The sequence below is a fragment of the Equus przewalskii genome, chromosome 13 (genome assembly GCF_037783145.1).
Source record: "Equus przewalskii isolate Varuska chromosome 13, EquPr2, whole genome shotgun sequence".
Classification (NCBI taxonomy): domain Eukaryota; kingdom Metazoa; phylum Chordata; class Mammalia; order Perissodactyla; family Equidae; genus Equus; species Equus przewalskii.
In genome coordinates, this window is record NC_091843.1 from 28,492,236 (window position 1) to 28,513,874 (window position 21,639).

Here is a 21,639-nt window from a genome sequence, read left to right on the forward strand (position 1 = left end):
GGGCACATAAAATTGCTCATTGCCTACGTCTGCAGTATAACTGGAAAACAGATGATATTACCCACTTTGTAGTCCATGTAATTGGAGAAGTACACTTGCAATCCTAGCAACATTAGAACAAAAGAGAATATCAGAAAAGTTACAGATGATTTGAATAACACTATTAACCAACTTGATATAATTGAAATTTGTCAGATACTGCAACTGCTTCTGGGCCTATGTAGTAGGTATTCTTCTCCTATTCCTACCGGTATGTACAGCTAAAATATGTACAAAATAAACATAAGAAGACTGTAAGGTGGAGGGAAGGGAGATTGGCTGGAGACCTGAGGCCTCAAAGAATAACACAGTGGTAAGTTTCCTTGGTTTTCTTTTTGTCTCACGTATCCCAGGCTGGAAACTGAAGAAGATGGCAACCTGGAAATACCAATAGACACAGACAAAAAGAAGCCCCAGCAAAAGCCTGCTCTCTCTAGCCAAAGGACCAGGAAAGGAGCACAAATGACATTTGGCTTCAAAACATTATATCACTCCCACCAGCCCACTTTGCAGCTGGGTTTCCTGTAGAATCTGTTTCATAAATGGTGAGAAGTGTAGGCAAACCAGGGGTAGCTGGACTCTCTACAAGTGCTAATGCCTTGTCTACATATTTCTCCCCTTTTCTTTAACTTTTAAGGTCTTTTTCCTGATGGAACTAAGTAATGCATTCGTTATTAATATTCCCATGCAGTATTGTACTATAGGTCTAGTCATGTCATTGACATTAACCAGACACCAACAGGTAGAAAAAAGGAGGGCCAGAATTCAGTTTGACTCTACCAATCCATATTGAATACCCACTAAGTGCCAGGCATCATGCTGGGTCATAGAGATAGCATGGTATCCATTAAATTACTGGCTTTATGAATCTCAGAGTTTTATTAAAAGCAGGTGACATGCAGAAATCCAAGAAAGTAGAAAAGCAGTCAGCTGGGAGATGTGGCAGTTGGTAACATCAACCTGAGTCACGTGTGGAACTAATATCAAGAGGATATGAGGAAAACTTGCCCAATATAAGAGAATTAAAACAGTAGAACACTTTCTTCTATTTGCCTGAATAAAAACTGGGGTAATCAATGGCTCATATCTAAGAAGATAATGGAGTCCTCAGTAAAATGATCTTTTCATTAAGAGATATTCGACTCTTTCTATTTCTGGCAGGACCGAAACAGCATGTTCTTGAAGCCTGAAAGAAAATAGATAATACTCAACTTAATAATGTGCTATTCCTTTGGAAGAGATGAGGATCTTGCAGTTAGAGTTTTTAGAAATTCTTTGTGTGTTTACGGGACTTTTCCACATTATTTTTAATGCAACTCATAGTAAGAAACGTTTTATATTGCAAACCAAAACACAAACACACACACACATATATCTGAAACATACATTTGACAAAATCATAGTTACACAGTGTGCAGTGCACTGTGATATTTTCTATCTTATTCTATTTTCTTCTAGTTTATCCCATTAAAATGCAAGTTGTAATCCACTTCAGTTTCACAAACCTTTTATGAATAGATCCTTTAGCATAAAAGATATCGGCTTAAACTATACTGTTTTGATAATTAATACTTGGTCTTGGCAGATGCGTATGTATATATGTGTGTGTGTCCTCATTCTTGGCCCCATTGGTACAATAAGTAACTCACACTGACTAGTATATTGCAAAGGAGATTCCCCCCAGGAAGACCATGTCAGCTCGGACCTCCTCCAATCTGCCGGATGTTAATGGTGGGGAGAGATTCCAAGGGGAGAAAAAAATCAACACTTTGAAAGATAAAGCATAAATCAGAGGGAAGCGGAGCCAGGTTAAGGAGTGGGGATGAATCCACCCAATGTAATTCCCTTGTGCAGGACCTTCTGGTTTTCTCTGTGAGGAAACTCATATATATGCTATAGCTTTAACATTTTCCCTTTCATGTGGTACTTCCTTTTGAATAGTAAACCACTCTTTAATAAAGAAAGACGTTTATCCATGTGCCATCAAATGTGATGGATAGTGTGGAAATTGAAGAGACAATGCAATGAAATAGAAGGATGGCCTCAGCTGATTAAACTTGAGAGGCTAGTGGGGTGGCAGGTAGGGTGGGAAGGAGTGCTCTGTGCCAGATTTCTGGGCAGAGATCACTGGGGAAGAGAGTAGTTATGGCAGCATAGAGAAGGAAATGACAGGAGAGGACAAATCATAATTTAGAAAAGTGTTGAGGCAAAAATACGTTTTCCTTCTCATTTTATGCTGAAGAAAAAATGACCTTTGAAAGTTAAATTGGCAAACACATGGGTTACACAAGACTGAACTTTAGTTTTATAGAAAAGAGCTTCCTGGTAAGGTCAGCAAAGCATGGATTCTGTCCCAAGGAAACATGGTAAGAAATTAGCTCTTAAATGGTACATAAGGTGGACCCCAATGCAAATCAGAAGCATGGCTATCAAAATCAGCACCCATAGCCAGAGTAGGAGAGTCTGCAAATTTGTCTATTTGCAATCATCTAAACTGCACCTAGAGCTCTTTCCAAATCCATAACTAGGATCAGTCTGGACCTCATAGTCTGAAACAGAGCTAAACCTAATTAAGGGGGTTTAATATCTTAGCTATGGGAAGAAAGCAGTTATTTGGATAAGAACAGGGCAGTCATTACTGTGATGGCCAGCAGAGTAGGTTCAGATTACGAAAAGCCCGGACATTAAGCCAGTGGTCAAGAGAGCATTAGACCAATCTTGTGATACGAGAAGTTACTGGCAACTCTGGACATAGATGGTGAGGAAAGCTTTGGGAACTAGGATGAGGAGTTTTATTGTGAAGGTATGGGTTTGAAGTGACATTGCAACATGGAAGTAGCTGAGACTAATGAGACTTGAGGGGCTTCTGGAGTTCTGATAATGTTTGATTACTTGGTCTGGGTGATGTTTAAATGAATGTGTTGATTTTGCAAAATTCTTCAACCTGTTAACTTCTGATTTGTACAATTTGCTATAAATATGTGAAACATCAATGCCATTTTACATTAAAAATCCTAGAAATACACTTAAGATAATAAATACTAGCCAGTAAATTTAAAATATACTGAAGAATAGCATACAATGAATAAGTAGGATTTATTTCAAGAATGAAAAGTCGATTACATATTAGGAGGGACATTAATATAATTTATTATATTAGTATGTGAAAAGAGAGTTATCATATAAATTTATAGATATTGAAAAATGAATTTAATAAAATCTCCATCCATATTAAAATTATCTTTGCAGTAGAAAAATTGTTAAAGATAAAAAAAATTGTAAAATTTTGAAGTTGGTGAAACTGCTGGTGGGTGCATAAATATGTAGAACTTATGAACTCTCTCAGATAAGAATTCTCTATCAAGTTGTTCCATAAATATTCATAACAGGAACTTTTGTGATACTACAAAATGGAAATCATCCTATAGAAAGTTGATTGTATGTTGGTTTATCTGTGAATGAAAAATAAGTAGCTATTGCAAATAATATTGTAAAAGAATATTTATTGGCGTGAAAATAGTTCATCACATACTATTTGACAAATATTTGTCTGTAAGATTACACATTATAGAAGAATGTAGATTTTAATATAACATATAATAGAACTAATATATAATGTGTACAAAAACAACTTCAAATATAATTATATGTAAAATATAATAAACTCCAAATTGTTAACAACGATTACTGCTAGTTCTTGAAATTATGTATAAGTTCGTATGTATTTTGAATTTGTGCTTTTTTTATGTTTTTCTGCATTGAGCAGGTATTACATAATATCATAAGTATGATGAGTGCTACCCTGTGACTATTTTTTATTGTTAGAGAAATAGAGAGGAGGTTGAATCTAAAGAAAATTCTTAGGAACAGAAGGAAAGTCCACGACTTTTTAATATCTTAACTGAAGTGCTGCTTAACCTTTGACCAGAGTTGAAGGAGTGTGGCTGCCCTCTGGTGGATGGATGTTAGTAAAAATGTCAGGTCAGTTCTGCTCCAGTCTTGATGGGATTGCTTCAAAAACACCAAACACTGATCCTTTGTTATCGTCCTGGGAGCACTAGTGGGCACTTCAGATTTTTCCATTAGGAAGGGAAATTGGGAGGGCTGGAGGGAAGGTGCAATTTTTTTTTTTTTGAGGAAGATTAGCCCTGAGCTAACATCCATGCCCATCTTCTTCTACTTTATATGTGGGATGCCCGCCACAGCATGGCTTGATAAGTAGTGCATAGGTCCCTGCCCGGGATCCGAACCAGCAAACCCTGGGTTGCTGAAGTGGAGCATGCAAACTTAACTGCCACGTCACTGGGCCGGCCCCAAGAGAAGCTGAAATTTTAAATGTGAGGTTGAGGTAGCTGTCAATTATTTAAAAAGTGACATTTGGGTAGGCTGAAGAGCCAGGTCAAATTCCCTGAAGCTAAAATGTGGGTGACACGTCAGGGAACAGAGAGGTGACCAGTGTGGCTGGGAATGAGGGAGAAGGGAGAGAGTGGTAGGACATGAGTTCAGATCACTGTCAAAGAGCAAGAATCATTTTGACACCAAATGATTCAGGAACAACATTGAATACAAAAGTGGTGAAGGTTGCATGGCCAACTGTGCAAACCCTTGCAAGAAACGTAAAGACTTTTTCACACTGGAAGAATAGGGAAGCCACTCAATGATCTGAACAGAGGAGAGATTGCTAAAACATATTTCTCTAAATGCTGGGTGGAGAATAAACAAGGAGCGAGAGTGACATGCAGGAGAGCAGTTAGGAGATACACCACAGTATTTAAGAGAGGAATCGTAGCATCTGCCCAGGGAAATGGAGATGAGGCATTGATTTCTTGATATATTGTGACGGAAGTTCTGACAGGATTTACCTTTTGATAAATTTGCTACTCGAAACCAGACTACAGCTGGTTAAAGAGTCTGTGAGTGATAAAGATATGAAGGGCTGATGGTAGAAAAGAAATAGCCAGTCAGCTGGCACTATGAACAACGTTATGCTACCATTATTTCACTGAATTTATTAAACAAGTAAAACGTAAATTCTCCTTCTCAACAACTCAGTTAGTACACATATAGAGAGTAATACTTTCTGAGCTTTTATGGATCACAGCCCACATCAAAAACGGTGACATCTATAAGTCACACTGAAGTAAAGAGACAAGGTCACCCACCCCTGGTGGCAATCAGCCTGAGAATCCAGGTGCCCAGGTCTTGATGCCGTTGAAGAGACCGAGAGAACCAATATTTCATCAATGTTCCATAATGTAAATGTCAGTAATTTTTTTGATGACTGCAGTCATATTCTGCCCCTAAACCACAGAGATCAGCAACAACAGCCCAGGCCACCAGTGTCCACAGATAATAATAGGTTAGTGCAAAAGCCCTGCTTTGGCTGGGAGTTTATGTAGATAGATGTGACCCGGCCATCTTCCCTTGAGTATTCCCTCCTCCAACACCTTCCCCTCTAAACTCCCAGGGCTGCTTCTTTCCAATGTTACATACGTCTAAGAGTTTAAGGTGACTCTGCCCACAGTAGGTCCCAGATTTAGTGCTAGCACAGGGGAGTGGATGACAGGTTCTGCCTATATCCCTCTGCCTTTAGGCTTATCTCCACCTCTCTTCTCATAATCTCCAGGAAGAACTCAGATGAGAGCCCAACTTCAGCCCTCCCTCAGTACCCGTTATCAGAGTTCATGGGAACATGGGCTCCCACACCAAATCACTTGGATGCCTAAGGAACATAAGCACTAGAAAAGAAAGACAAAAATCAGAACACTATAAACCAATGAAAAACAGGTATTACAAAAAACAGACATGAATTTTAAATGAGTATAATTAGCTTGGGTTTTTAGATATGTGTAGAACTTTAGATCAAATAAACAAAATAAACTTTATTTTTAAGCACACAGGGAACATTTATAAAAATAGACTATGCTTTAAGCCACAAAGGGAGCCTCAGTAAATTCCAAGACATCACAGACTATGTACTCTAAAGTACATGTGGTAATATTTGAAATTAATAATGGGTAATAAGTGTGTTATCTATATACTTGCAAATTAATATTTCTGAATATGCTCTGAGTTAAAAAGAGAATCTTGATGGATATTGAACAATATTTAATACTTAAGAAAATTAAAATATTTATATTAACGTATGCAAACTATTGTAACAAATAATCCTAAAAATGTACGATGGCTCAAAATACACTGTGGACATACGTTCTTGCTCATATGAACAATCAGCAGGGGTTGCAGATTTGGGGGAAGTAGTGTTCTTCACCATACAATTCTGGTTGCATGTTCTACTCCATACAACATCTGAAAGATGAGAGGAAGGCTCTTCAATAGGTGGCTTCCATGGTACTGCGTCATTAGAACCAACATTATTAGCTATCACAGAAGTAAAAATTAAACCATAATGAGATATCACAAAGCTTCACTAAAGTGACTAAAATCAGACTGGGTAAACCCAAAGGTTGATGAGGCCATGTGGCAATTGGAAAACTTGTACATTGTTCTTATGAGTGTCAACAGACTCAATTACATTGGAAAGATGTATTATCTATTAAGGCTAAAGAATCAAATACACTAAGATGAGCAATTCCACAGCAAATATGATGCATATGTGTACTAAAATACATGGATGGAAATGTTAATCACATTCATATTCATAATGGCCCCAAACTACAAATACTCCAGAAGTTCTTCACTGTAAAGCAGATAAATAAGTTTGGTATACTCATACGGTAAACACAGAAGAGCTGTAAAAGATGAACTATTGCTACATGCAGCGGCATGGTGAATCTTACAAATATAGTAATGTGTAAAAGAAAGAGGGCATGCCGTGTAATTCCTTTTATACGAAGTATAAAACAAGTGGAATTAATATATGGTGTTTGATGTCAGAATAGTTATTGTCTTGGGAGTTCATGCCTTGGAAGGGGTAGAAGTGGGGCTTTAGGGATTCTGGTAGCATTTTAGTTCTCGAGTAGGTTGCTGATTACACGGATACTGTGGAGGACACTGGTGGTGTTACTCCCAGATCCCCTCAAATTCCTTTTACCAATTAAATCTTTGCTCCTATCCTCCAGCTTCTGCACACTGTGCTCCTTATGATTTGCATGTACAACCTTCTTTAGAGTACTACCTTTACTGCCTACTGATGCTAATTTGCCTGGATGTTCCTGTATTTCCAGCTCACTTCCTCTAGTACCCTAATCCAGTGATGTTTTGATCCCAGCTGCTTCTCAAATATATTGATCTTTCTACTTTCTCACTGTCCCTTAATTAATATCTTCTCTTCCATCTTTACTCAGCTTTACTTTCATGGACAATCATTTTAACTACTTCCATAAACATACATACACACAACTCATCTTTCTGATTTCATCCTACTCACTTGGCCAAATCACACCCCTGGTTATATCCAATGTTATATCCCTGCTTAATCTGTGTCTGTGTTCATACAGCAGAATGTAGCTGTGGGGATAACATTCACAACCACAATGTACAGTCACAGTAATTCCTTACCACAAAACTCAAGGGGCATTTAAGGCTGCCTGGACATCATTCATACTATATTTCCTCAGCCATTGGTTCTCACCCTCTCCTAGATGATCATGTCACTCTTTCATGTCTCCAAATCTCCCAAAAGATATTGCCTCATTTTCAGTCTTATCTGTGAGCTTACTTCTTCCATTACTGAGGAATATAAATTCCTCAGTAAATTCTCTTCAGATTTGAAGTAATCTGAAGTAGTCTGAAGAGAATTCCCACAGACTCCCATCACCATATCTACTCACCTGAAGCTGCACCTGTATTCTCTGCCTCCTGTCTGTTACCACAGACAAATTAGCTCTCATTTCCTCTCATTTCAATCAAGAATATCCCCTCTGTCTTCTACATGATTGCTTTTTTCACTCTCCTGTATCTTTCCAATCAGAATACAATAGGCTGTTTTTATCCCATATTGTAAACATTCTCTTAACTCCACTTTTTCTGCCAGCGGTTGTGCCACTTCTTCACTTCTAATTGGAGCAAAATGCCTTAAAAATGTTGTCTATGCTCGCTAATTTCTCATTTGCTCATTTCCTCTTAATCCCATTCCAGTCAGGTTTTCAAGTTATCACTCTACTAACTCTTGTTAAGGTCAATAGTGGCATCTATACTGGAAATATGAGAGCGGATTCTCAGATTTCATTTCTTCTACCTGCTAGCAGCATTCGATATGGTTTCTTACTCTCTCCTTCTTGATGCACTTTTAAAAACTTGGCTTCAATGATTTCATACTCTCTTGGCTTTTCTCCTATCTCATTTATTGTTCCTTACCAGTTTCTTTTACTGATTTCTTTTGTTATTTCTGTGCTGGTACTCAGTGTATAGTCCTCTTCTCTTCTCTATTTGTCTAAGTGATCTTATCCAGTCTCATGAATTTTAATTCCATTTATATATCAGGGGCTCCCAAATTTATGTCTCCAGTCATTGTTCCTGAACTGTACATTCTTGATATGGTATCTCCACTTTGAGGTTGTAGTGCTGTCAGTGCTCTTTTTATATCCTTTTGGGCCTTACATATCAGTTGTGGTCCTCAACTTCCAACTGCCAGTACCTGCATCTGTTTGCTAAAGGGCTCTCTCTGAATACTCTGCCCATATACACAGAGTGTCAGAAGCATCAGAAAGTCAATCCTTCCTGCGAGCATCTCTCATCAATGACTGTTGGAGGGTTGGTATATAAATATGCAGCTCCCTTGCCTAGAGAGTAGGATAAGTTGGACATTGACATTGCATACTGTCCTCACAGTCTCACTATGGAGTAAACTCCATTTCCCCGCTGTGGTAACCCAGTTGAAAACACACTGTTCATCGACTTCCTTCATATTCCTGCTTCACTTCCCCAATATCCCACTGATGTGTCCTGGATTTGCCTCCCAAATCAACTACTGTATTTTCAAATCTTTGCCACAGAGTCTCCTTCTGGGGAACCCAAACAAAAATAAATATTTAATGTGAGATATCTGAACTGAGATATTGGGATATCTCAAACCTGACAAGTAAAAGCCAAATTTTTTATTCTCCCAGATCCCGGCCAGCAGGTTGGAAGAAGTGGGAAAGAAGTGCACACCCCTCCATTTCAGAACTTTTCTTTAGAAGGTGGACACATTATTTGGGCTGAAGGAAACTCAGCCCTTGAGCATCACAAAAGGCCCTCACTCCCTCACAGGAGATGCTCTCTCTAGCCTACATGTGAGTGAGAGCCTGAGCCCAGCTTTTGGCAAACAGCTGTGATATTTACTAAAAGTATCAAGCCTTTGTTTCCCTAAAGTAAATGGCACAAGACCTGTTGACGAAGGCAAGAATATTTTCTGTGTCTGAGCCAAGTCCTCACTCAGCTAGAATGTCTCTCTCAATAATTCTTATCCCTAATTACCAGATCTGTCAATGTTGGACACTCTGGATACTTGCGGAGGCAGCTTAAATTAGAAAAATTACCCAGAACTGAAGAATAATACAGTTGTATCTTAATACGATTGATTCTGTAAATATAACACTGGAAAATCACTGATTTCCCAGCAGGAAAATCAACATAATACAAGCCTTCTTGGACTCGTGAATTTTTAATTAATCTATCATGCTGTACTACTTCAAAGTGTGATGCCCTACACATATTCTAATTTTGCCTGATTTCCTTTTAACTACTGTGATGGTAGTGGCAAACACACCCCAAGGCCAGGCTATAACAACATTAATTTGTGCTTATTCAATTTGTTCATAGCATTATTAATCTCTGCCAAAGCAAATGTTCTAGAATGCTTCATAATAGACTTGCGTTATTGAAAAATCCACTTTAGCATGACCACATCCCACCTATGAATGGGAAACATCTAACTCTGAAGGCACAACCCCTTTAGTCTTACCTTTCATTGAAAAGACCTTGCTTTGAAAGTCAACATTTTCCTAATTTACTTAATAAGGAATTTACTTAAATCACTTAACAGGAGGTGCCACTAAATATTCTGGCTCTTCGACTTCTTCAGTGTAGTTTCTGATTCAGTAGCACTGAGAAGAGGGCCAGGAAATTGTGTCAAGGGTCTTCTACCTGCCCTCCTTCTACCTGATTTTATCTCTGGATACAGGAGGTATTTAGCAGACTCTAGTTAGAGCTGATCACTAATTTTCTCATGGTAACAATAGGCCAAAACCCTGAGATAGGTGACATATGTCTAAGTTAAATAAGCTAGTCTCATCACACCTTTGTTCTCTCCTTGCACAAATTCTTTCAGGAATTCCAAGCTCACCAAAATGGGCTCTACATTATTATTCAACCAGTGGAATTTTAGCCTCGTCATATCTTGGAGTGGAACATGGATTGAATATCAGTTGTAGAAAGATTACAGTGACTTGGGATCCATTGTTTAACACAGCTTGACACAGCTCTTTATCAAACTTCCTTGGATCTTCACTTCTGGTCCCGTCATCTTTGAAGTATCACCAAGCATGGTAGCAAGGGGAAGGGAATTCTGGAGCATCTCATACTAGCATTGAAATGTTTTGGTTCTACTCCCATTTACAACTTGTTGGCCTGAATTACTCACCTGACCCCCTGCAAGTACAATCTGACCAAGATGGTAAGTCCTCCAGAGGTCTGTACATCAGTGTGGGGTACTCAACTCTGATCTTTGGTCCAATACAGCCGGTCACAGCCCAAATCTCAAAACTTGGAGATAGTAATCTTGCCAAATATAGCCTGTGTGTAATAGGCTCCTCTTTCTTCTTTCTAATGGAAGTTTCTAACTATCCACTTGGGGGTGAGGAGAAAAAGGAGTCAGATTTATCTAGTATGCCTGTTCCATTGCCTATTTGATCACTTTTACTGGTGGGTAGGTACTTGGGATATAATTGACCAACTTTTAAGTCTTTCTATGCTGCAGTAACTTCTCATGAAATTGTGGAGGCTTATGTTTTATATGGAGTTAAGTCTGCATAAGCAGATAAATTATGAGCAGTTACTAGGGCTACAATTCATGGTTCTGGAACTTAAAATTATATATGTTTCTACAGTAAATATGTTTGATGTCTGTCATGCAACAGAGAATATTTGGAAAAATAGGAGATTATTTACTTTGATGGGAACGAAAATATCTCATGGAAAATTGATAGCTGATTTGTTAGAGGCTTTACAACTTTCTGCTCAGATACCAGTTATTCAAAGTAGATCCTACACAAAGCAGCACAATGAAGTTTCTAAAGACAATGATTTTGTTATTTAATGTTTAAATTTATTTAAAAAATTTAAATAAACAATAAGAAACTTCTGCTCATTTTCAAAAATATGCTTTATAAAAGGAAATAGGCAAATGGATTGAAATGGGACTGAAAGAAATTTGTCTTGACTTGGGAATTACCTAACAAAATAATTCCTATACCATAGTCTCTGTTTGCCCAGTTAACGTTGTTGTGTCATCAACAAATTATCTGAGTAAAAGAGAATTTTAAAGGCACTAGACTCTTACTATGCTTGACAAAAGATGAAATTATTCAAAACGTTAAAGAGATGTGCTATTTGTCAGCAGATTCTTTACAAGCCACTCCCAAAGTAAACCCAGAAATTTCTCTCCAACCAACTTTACCAGGAACCTGGTGGCAGTTGGGTTTCATAGAATGAATACCTGTGAAAGGTGAGAGATTTTGTCTGGTTATGGTGTGTATGAGGTCTGGATAGACTGAGGTCTTTCTTTAAAAGCTAGCGCTCAGGTAGTGGCAAAGCCTCTCTTGATAAACACCATTCCTACTTTTCGGACACCAGAGCATATTAAATCAGACAGAGGAAGTCATTTTATTTCTACTGTCATACAGGAATTATGCGTATGTTTGCAGATCTCTATAAGTCTCAGTACTTTGGAAAATACAGCTAATAAATTAAACTCTGAAAAACTTCATTGGCTAAGATGCTGCAAGCTACTATGTGGAGATGGTCAGGAGCTTTCCCACTTGCTCTTCTTCATTAGAGTGACCCCCACAAGGAAAGCAGAGAATCTCTCCCTTTGAACTTTCGCTGGGAAGGCCTATGAATTTGGGTCTGAGACCATGTCGTCTATCTGATGTAACTGATTTCTGTCATAATCATGAGCAATATTTCAAAGGGCTTTTCTCTTCCCTAGAAACCCTGAGACTTAACGTCACAAGGTCCTGAAAGCACCTACCTGTCTGAGGAAGTCTACCGCCCCTATTAACTGGGAGACTTTGCCTACATAAAGGTATTCTCCAGGGAAGCTGGGCTGTCGTCACACTGGGAGAGACCTTTCAAGCGCTGCTGATCATCCACGTGGCTATCAAAGTGAAAACAAAATCCAGCTGGATTTGCGCTTCCCATGGGACCCCAACTTCTGAGGAGGACTCAACTGTGGTTCCAAAAAAAAGGTCTTAAAACTTAAAATTCGGTACAGAATACAATGGAAAGGAAGTATTCTAGCAAACTCATTACTATTCTCTTGGACCGTGTTGCTGTCCTATTCACAGTAACATTATTTCAATTACTCTAAGAATCACATTTTATTAGAAAACAACATACTATTTGTTAAAATTTGGAATTGTGCTACTTGAAATTGTTTAATGCTGGGGGAGGAAAAACCCCACAAAGCTTTCAGAGGCACTCACTTGTATAATTCAGCTGAAATTAGTTATAAAACAGCTCTAAGATAACAGTTCAGAATTACAGAATTCTTCATTAATATTTAAGGAAATAATTATGTACGTATACTGAGAGAGACAAGAATGGCATAGAAAAGAGAAACATCTAATTAATAGCTGACATTACAGATAAAGACTGCAGAAGACAGGGATGCAAATTCTCTCCAGTTCCAGTATACACAGGTAAACAAAGGCAGATGGCTTTCTTCATGGATATTTATTAACTATTATAATCATATAACTCAGTTTAGATCTATGCAAGCCCATTGGGTGGGTTTATTCTTAAGAGTGAAATCAGTTGGGGCCATGTACATTAAATACTGGATTTTCAATACATACCCTTTAATGCATACTTCAAAATAAGACTTTGATACCAGATAATGGCCATGAGTGTCTTTATGTTTAACACATGGGAAAAATCATTTAGAATGGTGGAACAATTCCTGAAGGGCCAAAATTATCATGTAAATATGATTGACTGAAATTCACAAGACTCTATTTTTAGATATTGCAAAAAAACACTCTTAGCTAAAAATTCAGACTAGCAAGCTCCGGAGTCAAGCTACTCTTTAGGCTTGGATTGAGTAAGACTTCATAAAGACTTAAAAATAATGCAATAGTCTCCCCTTATCCGTGGTTTTGCTTTCCACAGTTTCAGTTACTGGCAGTCAACCACTGTCTGAAAATATTAAATGGAAAATTCCAGAAATACACGATTCACAAGTTTTAAGTTACATGCCATTCTGAGTAGCATGACGAAATCTCTCACCATCCTGCTCCAGCCCACCTAGGACGTGAATCATCCCTTTGTCCAACGTATTCACACTGTATAGGCTACCTGCCTGTTAGTTACTTAGTAGCCAACTCTGTTGTCAGATCGACCGTAGTGATATCTCAGTGCTTATGCTCAAGTAACTGTTATTTTACTTAACAATGGCCCCAAAGCCAACTTTATTACTAGATTATTATACTTTGTTATAAGATCTTTTATACTTTATTATAATTTAGATTTTTAGATTATTACACTTTATTAAAAGATTATTGTTAATCTTTTACAGTGTCTAACTTATAAATTAAACTTTATCATAGGTGTGTATGTATAGGAAAAAACATAGTATATATAGGGTTCAGTACTGTGTCCGTGGTTTCAGGCATCCACTGAGGGTCTTGGAATGTATCCCCCTTGGATAAGGGAGGACTATTGTACTTAAATAATCACTTGAAAATGGAAAAAAATGAAGACATCTCAACAATTTGTAAAAATAACATATGACTAAGAAAAATTTCTGTGTTGCTAATCAAGAATCTGATTTAACCAATCATCGTTGATATAATACATTTAAAGTTTCCTTCCCCTCAAAGCAAACATTACACTAAATTTTAAAATTCATTCTGTGGTAATTCTGTTAATTTCATTGCCTTATATTTTACCACGGACTTGCTGGTTATTTGGAGGGTTGCAACTTTCCCAGAGAAAGGTGGAAACAACATGAAGATGATACAGAAATTGTAGTGTTACTACTTGATAATAACAAAGGGAGAAGACTGTATGCACAAATACAAATTAAAAATGAAAAAATAAATTTGAATCCTTCATAGTGACAAAAAGGAGAGACTTCTTTTTTCTCCTAAGAGAGCGTTTATTTTAGAAAACTTGTCATTTTTCATTTTTCTCTCCCTTTGAGATGCAGGCAAATCTTTTTAAAAGTTAAATAAGCCTTTTGCCAGCTTTAAGACCCAAGGATATCTTTCTTAAGGACCGGGGAACTATCTCTTTGAAATGTAATCATGAGGGAAGTTGGGTGCCTATTTCCCCATTCCTGTGGAGGAGAAGGAGCCTAACTTTGACAGGTGCCTGGCTCACTACAAAACTGTCTCCTGTCGTAACGATATGAAAAGTGTATTTTCGCTTTGGATACAGCCAAGTGGCTAACACAGAGGGTCACTCCAATTACCAGGCAAACTTAGGATGAATCATGTGTCACAAACAGTGCTGTCAAGTCCTCTTACTTGAGGACTAGTTATTGTTTATCTTGAGATCATATATGTGATGGCTGTATCTGCTTGGCTATATAAAAGTGTGGGATTTCTTTCTGTCCTAGCAGATTACCTGTGAGGCATGCTACATTCTGGTTTAATCCTTATTCAATAATAAGACTTTCTTTCTGTTTTACCTTTGAGGAGAGTTTTTTTTCTAGGTTTCCAGCATATTTTGTCTTAATTATATTTCCCCAACATTAAGTGACCTCTCAGTGTCTCAGTTTTCTTCTCCTTAAAATGGAGATAATAAAATTTACCTCTTGGAGTGACTGGAAGGACTAAAATAATTAATATATGTAAAGTTCATAATAGTGCCTGGCCCACATTAAGTGTGGTAGGAGCAGTTCCTATTATTGTTAGTTACCACATTCCAGACACATGGAGTCACAGATGCTACAGCTACACCTCTGCTCATTTCTTCAGGTACTTGTTTACCAGGTTACCTGTCCAATAGATCCAGATATCATGTCCCATAAAATGGAGTATGCTTATGCTTTTAACAATTAATTTTAAAATGAAGAATTACAATTTCTCCTTCTCACAATAAATGGGGAGATATCATAAGACACACTAAATTAATCTCTTTTATTTTGTGGGGGGACAGTTATTGTCTCACTTCTCTGATGTTATGGTACTGATAAATTACTTCTAACTTATTAGGAAATTGATTATGTTGAATTTTTGTAAATTATTATAGAATGAATTGTTATATGGATAAATGCTTTCAATAAAAATGATGTCTTATAAAGTAAAATCCTAGGCTAATATCCCTGTCCAGTAGAAAATATAGAAGTTCCAGCACTCCAGAAGCACACTTATTCATGCAGATATTACTTCTCCTTTACTAGCTGTATAGTTACTCTATTGTGTGGAAGTACAAGAGATAATTCAACCTTTTCTATTTCAGCATTTAAATGTTTCCAACACTTTGCAATTATAGGTAATGCAACAGAGAATAACCTTGTGCATATGTATTTTTATTAAAAGTTTAAAGGCAAATTTTTAGAGCAATTTTAGGTTCGCAGCAAAATTGAGGGAAAAGACAGAAATTTGCCATATATCCGCTGCCCCTACACCTGCCTAGCCTCTTCCTATCAACATCCCACTAGAGTGGCATGTTTATTACAATTGATGAAACCACATTGACACATTATGATCACCCGAAGTCCATAGTTTACATTACATTTCCTCCTTGGTTTTGTATACTCTTTGAATTTGGACAAGTATGTAATGATGTATATCCATCATTACGATATCATACAATGTATTTTTACTGCCCTAAAAATCCTCTGTGCTCCACCTATTCATCGCTCCACTCTCCTACTCCCCACAACCACTGATCTTTTTACTGTCTCTGTAGTTTTGTCTTTTCCAGAATCTCATCTAGTTGGAATCATACAGTATTTAGCCTTTTCAGATTGGCTTCTTTCATTTAGTAACATACACTTAAGGTTCCTCCATGCCTTTTCATGGCTTAGTAGCTCATTTCTTTTTAGTTCTGAATAATACTGCATTGTATGGATGTACCAAAGTTTATTTATCCATTGATCTACTGATGGTCATTTTGGTTACTTCCAAGTTTGGCAATTATAAATACAACTGCTATACACATCGGTGTGCAGGTTTTATGGACATAAGTTTTTGACTCCTTTGGGTAAATACCAAGGAGGAAAATGACTGGATTGTATGGTAAAAGGGAGTTTAGTTTTGATAGAACCTGCCAAACTGTCTTCCAAAGTGGCTGTACCATTATGCATTCCCTCCAGCAATGAAAGAGAGTTTCTGCCGCTCCACAGCCTTGCCAGCATTCAATATTGTCAGTGTTATGAATTTTGTCCATTCTAATAGCAGTGTAGTAGGATCTCATTATTATTTTAATTTTCATTTCGTTGTTGATAGATGAGTAGAGCACATTTTCATGTTTATGTGCTCTCTGTACATCTTTTGTGAGGTGGCTGTTAAAGTCTTTGGCCTATTTTTTATTCAGGCTGTTTGCGTTCTTATTGTTGAATTTTAAGAGTTCTTCATACATTTTGGATTCCCAGTCTGTGGCTTTTCCTCTTATTCTCTGTATACAGTCTTTTGCAGAGTGGAAGTTTTTAATTTTAATGAAGTCTGGCTTATCCATTATTTCTTTCATGGATTTTGCCTTTGGTGTTGTATCTAAAAAATATTCTCCCTACCCAAATTTATCCAGGTTTTCTATATGTTATCTCCTAGGAGTTTCATAGTTTTGCATTTTATATTTAGGTCTGTGATGCATTTTGAGCTAATTTTTGTGAAAGATGTGAGCTCTGTGTCTACATTTATTTGTTTGCTTATGAACATCCAGTTCCAGCCCCATGTCTGGAGAAGACTATCTTCGCTTTATTGTATTGCCTTTGTTCCTTCGTCAAAGATCAATTGATTATATTTATGGGGGTCTGTTTCTGGGATCTCTATTCTGTTCTATTAATTTATTCTTTTGACAATACCACACTGTCTAGATTACTGCAGTGTTACAGTAAGTCTTGAAGTTGAGAAACATCAATCCTCCAACTTTGTTCTTCTCTTTCAACACTGTGTTGGCTATCCTCAGTCTTTTGCATCTCCATATAAACTTTAGAATATCAATATTCACAAAATAACTTACTGGGATTTAAATTGCAATTGCACTGAATCTACAGGTCAAGCTGGAAAGAATTGACTATTGACAATATTGACTCTTCCTGTTCATGAATGTGGAATATCTCTCCATTGATTTAGTTCTTTGATATCATTCATCAGAGTTCTGTAGTTTCCCTCACACAGGTTTTGTATGTCTTTTGTTTGATTTTTACTGAAGTATTTAATTTTTGTGGGTGCTAATGTAAATGGTATTGTGATTTTAATTTCAAAATTCACTTGTTTATTGATATTATATAGGAAAGCAATTGACTTTTGTAAATTAACTTTGGATTCTACAACTTTTCTATAATCACTATTTGTTCCAGGAGTTTTAGTTTTGTCAATTCTTTTGGATTTTCTATATAGACAATCGTGTTATCCGTAGACAAAGAGTGTTCAATTTCTCCCTTCCCAATTTGTACATTTTTTATTTTCTTTTATTGTTTTATTGTACTAGCTAGATATTCCAGTGTGATGTTGAAACGGAGTGGTGAGAAAGATATCCTTGACTTGTACCCAATTAGTGGGAAATCTCCGATGTTCTCACCGTTAAATATGATGATAACTGTACGGTTTTTGTAGGCATTTTTTACCAAGTTGAGGAAGTTTCTCTCTATCCGTAGCTTACTGAGAGTTCTTATCATGAACGAGTCTTGACTTTTGTCAAATGGTTTTACGGCATCTATTTATATGATCATGTGATGGATTATTGAGTATTGAACCAGCCTTACATAACTGGGATAAATATCACTTGCTCATGGAGTACAGTTATTTGTAAACATTGCTGGATTCGATTTGCTAATATTTTGTTGAGGGTTTTTGCATCTATGTTCATGAAAGATGTTAGTCTGTAATTTTCTTTACTTGTGATACTTTTTACTGCTTTTAGTGTTAGGGTAATGCAGATCTGATAAAATGAGTTAGAAAGTATTCTCTCTGCTCCTATCCCCTAAAAGAGATTGCAGAGAATCAGTAGAATTTCTTTTTTTAATGTTTGGTAGAATTCACCAGTGAAAACATCTGGACCTGCTGTTATCTGTTTTGGAAGGTTATTAGTTATTAATTAATTTCCTTTCATTGATATAGGCCTATTCAGAACATCCATTTCTTTTTGTGTGAATTTTGGCATACTGGGCCTTTCAAGGAATTGGTCCATTTCATCTAGGTTACCAAATTTGTGGGCACTGTGTTGCTTACGGAATTTTTTTTTATTATCCTAATACCTATGGGATCTATAGTGATGTCTCTTCTTTCATTTCTCATATTAGTAATTTGTGCCCTCTCACATTTTCCTTAGTTAGCCTGGGTAGAGGATTATCAATTTTATCATGCTTTTCAAAGAACCAGCTTTTGATTTCATTGATTTTCTCCTTTGATTTCTTGTTTTCAATTTCATTGATTTCTTCTAATTCTTATTAATTCTTTGCTTCTGCTCACTTGGATGGAAGTTGCTCTTCTTTTCCTCATTTCCCAAGGTGGAAACTTGGATGATTGATTTTACATCCTTCTTCTTTTCCAATATGTGCATTCAAAGCTAAAACATTCCTTCTAAGCACTGCTTTTCCTGCATTAAGAAATTTTGATAAGTTGCATGATCATTTTTACTTACTTCAAAATATTTAAAAATTTCTCTTGAGAATTTTTCTTTGACTTATGTATTATTTAGAAGTATCTCACTTAATCTCCTGTATTTTAGTATTTTCTGGTTATCTTTCTGTTATTGATTGCCAGTTTAATTCTACTGTGGCCTGAGAACAGACATTGTATGATTTTTATTCTTTTAAATTTGTGAAGTTGTGTTTTGTGGCCCAGTCTGTGATGCATCTTGGTGAATGTTCCACGTGAACTTAGGAAGAATGTGTATTCTGCTGTGGTTGGACGAAGTAGTCTGACGATTTCCATTATACCCAGTTGGTTGATGGTGATGTTGACTTCAACTATGTCCATTCTGATTTTAAGCCTGCTGGAAACGTCCATTTCTTTTTAGGGGTGTTGAAGTCTCCAACTATGATAGTGGAATCATCTGTTTCTCATTGCAATTCTATTAGTTTTTGCTTCCTGTAGTTTGAAACTCCTTTGTTAGGTGCATACACATTAAGGGTTGTTAGGTGTTCATGGAGAACTGACCGCTTTATCATCATATAATGTCCTTCTTCATCCCTGATAACTTACCTTGCATTGAAGTATGTTCTGTGTGAAATTAATATAGCTACTTCTGCCTTTTTTGATTAGTTTTAGCACGGTTTGTTTTTCTCATTCCTTTTACTTTTAACCTATATGCAGCTTTAATTTAGAGTGAGTTTCTTGTAAACACCACATGGTTGGATCATGCTTTTTATGTACTCTGATAACCTCTGTTTTTTCATTGATGCATTTAGACCATTGATTATTCAAAGTTGATTTAAATAGACCGTTAATTATTTAAAGATTATTCATAGTGATTCAAAGCGACTATTGACATAGTTGCATTAATATCTACCATATTTGTTACACTTCTATTTATTGCCCTTGTTCTTCATTTCTTTTTTTGTCTTTCACTATTTTTCTGCCTTTTGTGGTTATAACTGAGCACTTTAGACGATTCCAATTTCTCTCTTTTCTTAGCATGACAGTTATGCTTCTTTTTTAACTTTTTTTATTGGTTGCCTTAGAGTTTGCAATATATATTTACGATGACTCTATTCAATTTTCAAATAACGCTCTACTAATTCACGGATAGTGTGATTACTTCATAATAACAAAATAATCCTAATTCCTTTCTCCTCTTGTATCATTGCTGTCATTCATTTCACTTATATATAAGCATACATAAGCATATATTTATGTGCTTTGTATATATCATATATATGTGATATATACATATACTACATAACATACCTAATCAAATATATTGTTGGTATTATTATTTTGAGCAAACTGTTATCTGTTAGGTCAATTAAGAATAAGAACAATAAAACTTTTTATTTTATCTTTGCTTATTCCTTCTTCAGTGTTCTGAGCTTATTATATAGATCTGAGCTTTATAGATCTGCATTATTTATATTCATAGATAGATAGATAGATAGATAGATCTCTATATAGATCTGAGCTTCTGATCAGTATTATTTTCTTTCTCTCTAAAGAACTTCTTTTGACATTTCTCACAAGGCAGGTCTAATGTCAACAAATTCCCTCAATTTCTGTCTGAGAAAGTCTTTATTCCTCCTTTAATTTTTAAGGATAATTTTGCAGGATACATAATTCTAGGTTGGTGGACTTTTCCTTATAACACTTTCATTCCTCTCTCTTTTGATTGTTTGGTTTCTGAGGAGAGGTCAGATGTAATTCATATGTTTGTTCCTCTATAAGTAATGTAAGGTGTTTTTTTTTTACTTTAGAACTTTGTTCTTTCTCATTGATCTATAATTTGAAAATAATATGCCTAGGTATATATATATATACACATAGTATTTATATGCTTGGTGTTCTCTGAGCTTTCTGTATCTGTGGTTTAGTGTCTGGCATTAATATGGAAAAATTCTTATTCATTTTTGCTTCAAATATTTCTTCTGTGCCTTTCTTTCTTTCTTCTCTTTTTGATATTCTCACTGTGTATATGGTACAACTTTTGTATTTATCTTACAGTCCTTGATTTTCTTTTGTTATTTTTTAGTCTTTTTTCTCTTTACATTTAACTTTTTGAGGCTTTTACTGATCCACCCTCTATCTCAGAGATTCCTTCCTTAGCCATGTGCAATCTACTAATATGTTCATCAAAGACATTTCTCACTTGTGTTACAATATTTCTTCTCTAGCATTTATTTTTTGTTCTGTCTCTGAATTTCCATCTCTCTGCTTACATTGGACATCTGTTCTTGCATTAGAGTCCTTAGCATATTAATCATGTTTGTTTTAAACTCCTGGACTGATAATTCCAACATGACTGCCATATCTTGTTCTGATGGTTGTTCTGTCTCTTCAAATTGTGTTTTTCTGCCTTTCGGTGTGCCTTGTAATGTTTTTGTGATAGCCTGATATGATGTACCACGTAAAAGAAACTGCTGTAAACTGGCCTTTAGCAATGTCATGGTAAGATGTGGAGGAAGGAGCTGCATTCTACAGTTCTATAATTAGGTCTCAGTCTTTAAGTGAGCATATGCCTTTGGACTGTGAACTTCACCAGTGTTTCTCAGTATTTCCTCCTCCCTTACATGGGACTGGATGGCTGGAGTGGGTGAGAGTTGGTATTTCCCTT

General features: G+C 36.4%; 1 protein-coding gene across 1 annotated transcript in view; it reads left to right on the plus strand.

The window, feature by feature from the left end:
• The window catches only part of LOC103565521 (uncharacterized), a 113,344-nt gene that overhangs the window by 2,328 nt on the left and 89,377 nt on the right, over window positions 1-21,639 (plus strand). The window contains exons 2-4 of the mRNA XM_070569260.1: window positions 393-2,405; window positions 10,313-10,657; window positions 12,191-12,449. Of these exons, the coding sequence (XP_070425361.1) occupies window positions 12,401-12,449 (49 nt within the window). The 5' untranslated portion in view covers window positions 393-2,405; window positions 10,313-10,657; window positions 12,191-12,400. The remainder of the gene's footprint in view (window positions 1-392; window positions 2,406-10,312; window positions 10,658-12,190; window positions 12,450-21,639) is intronic.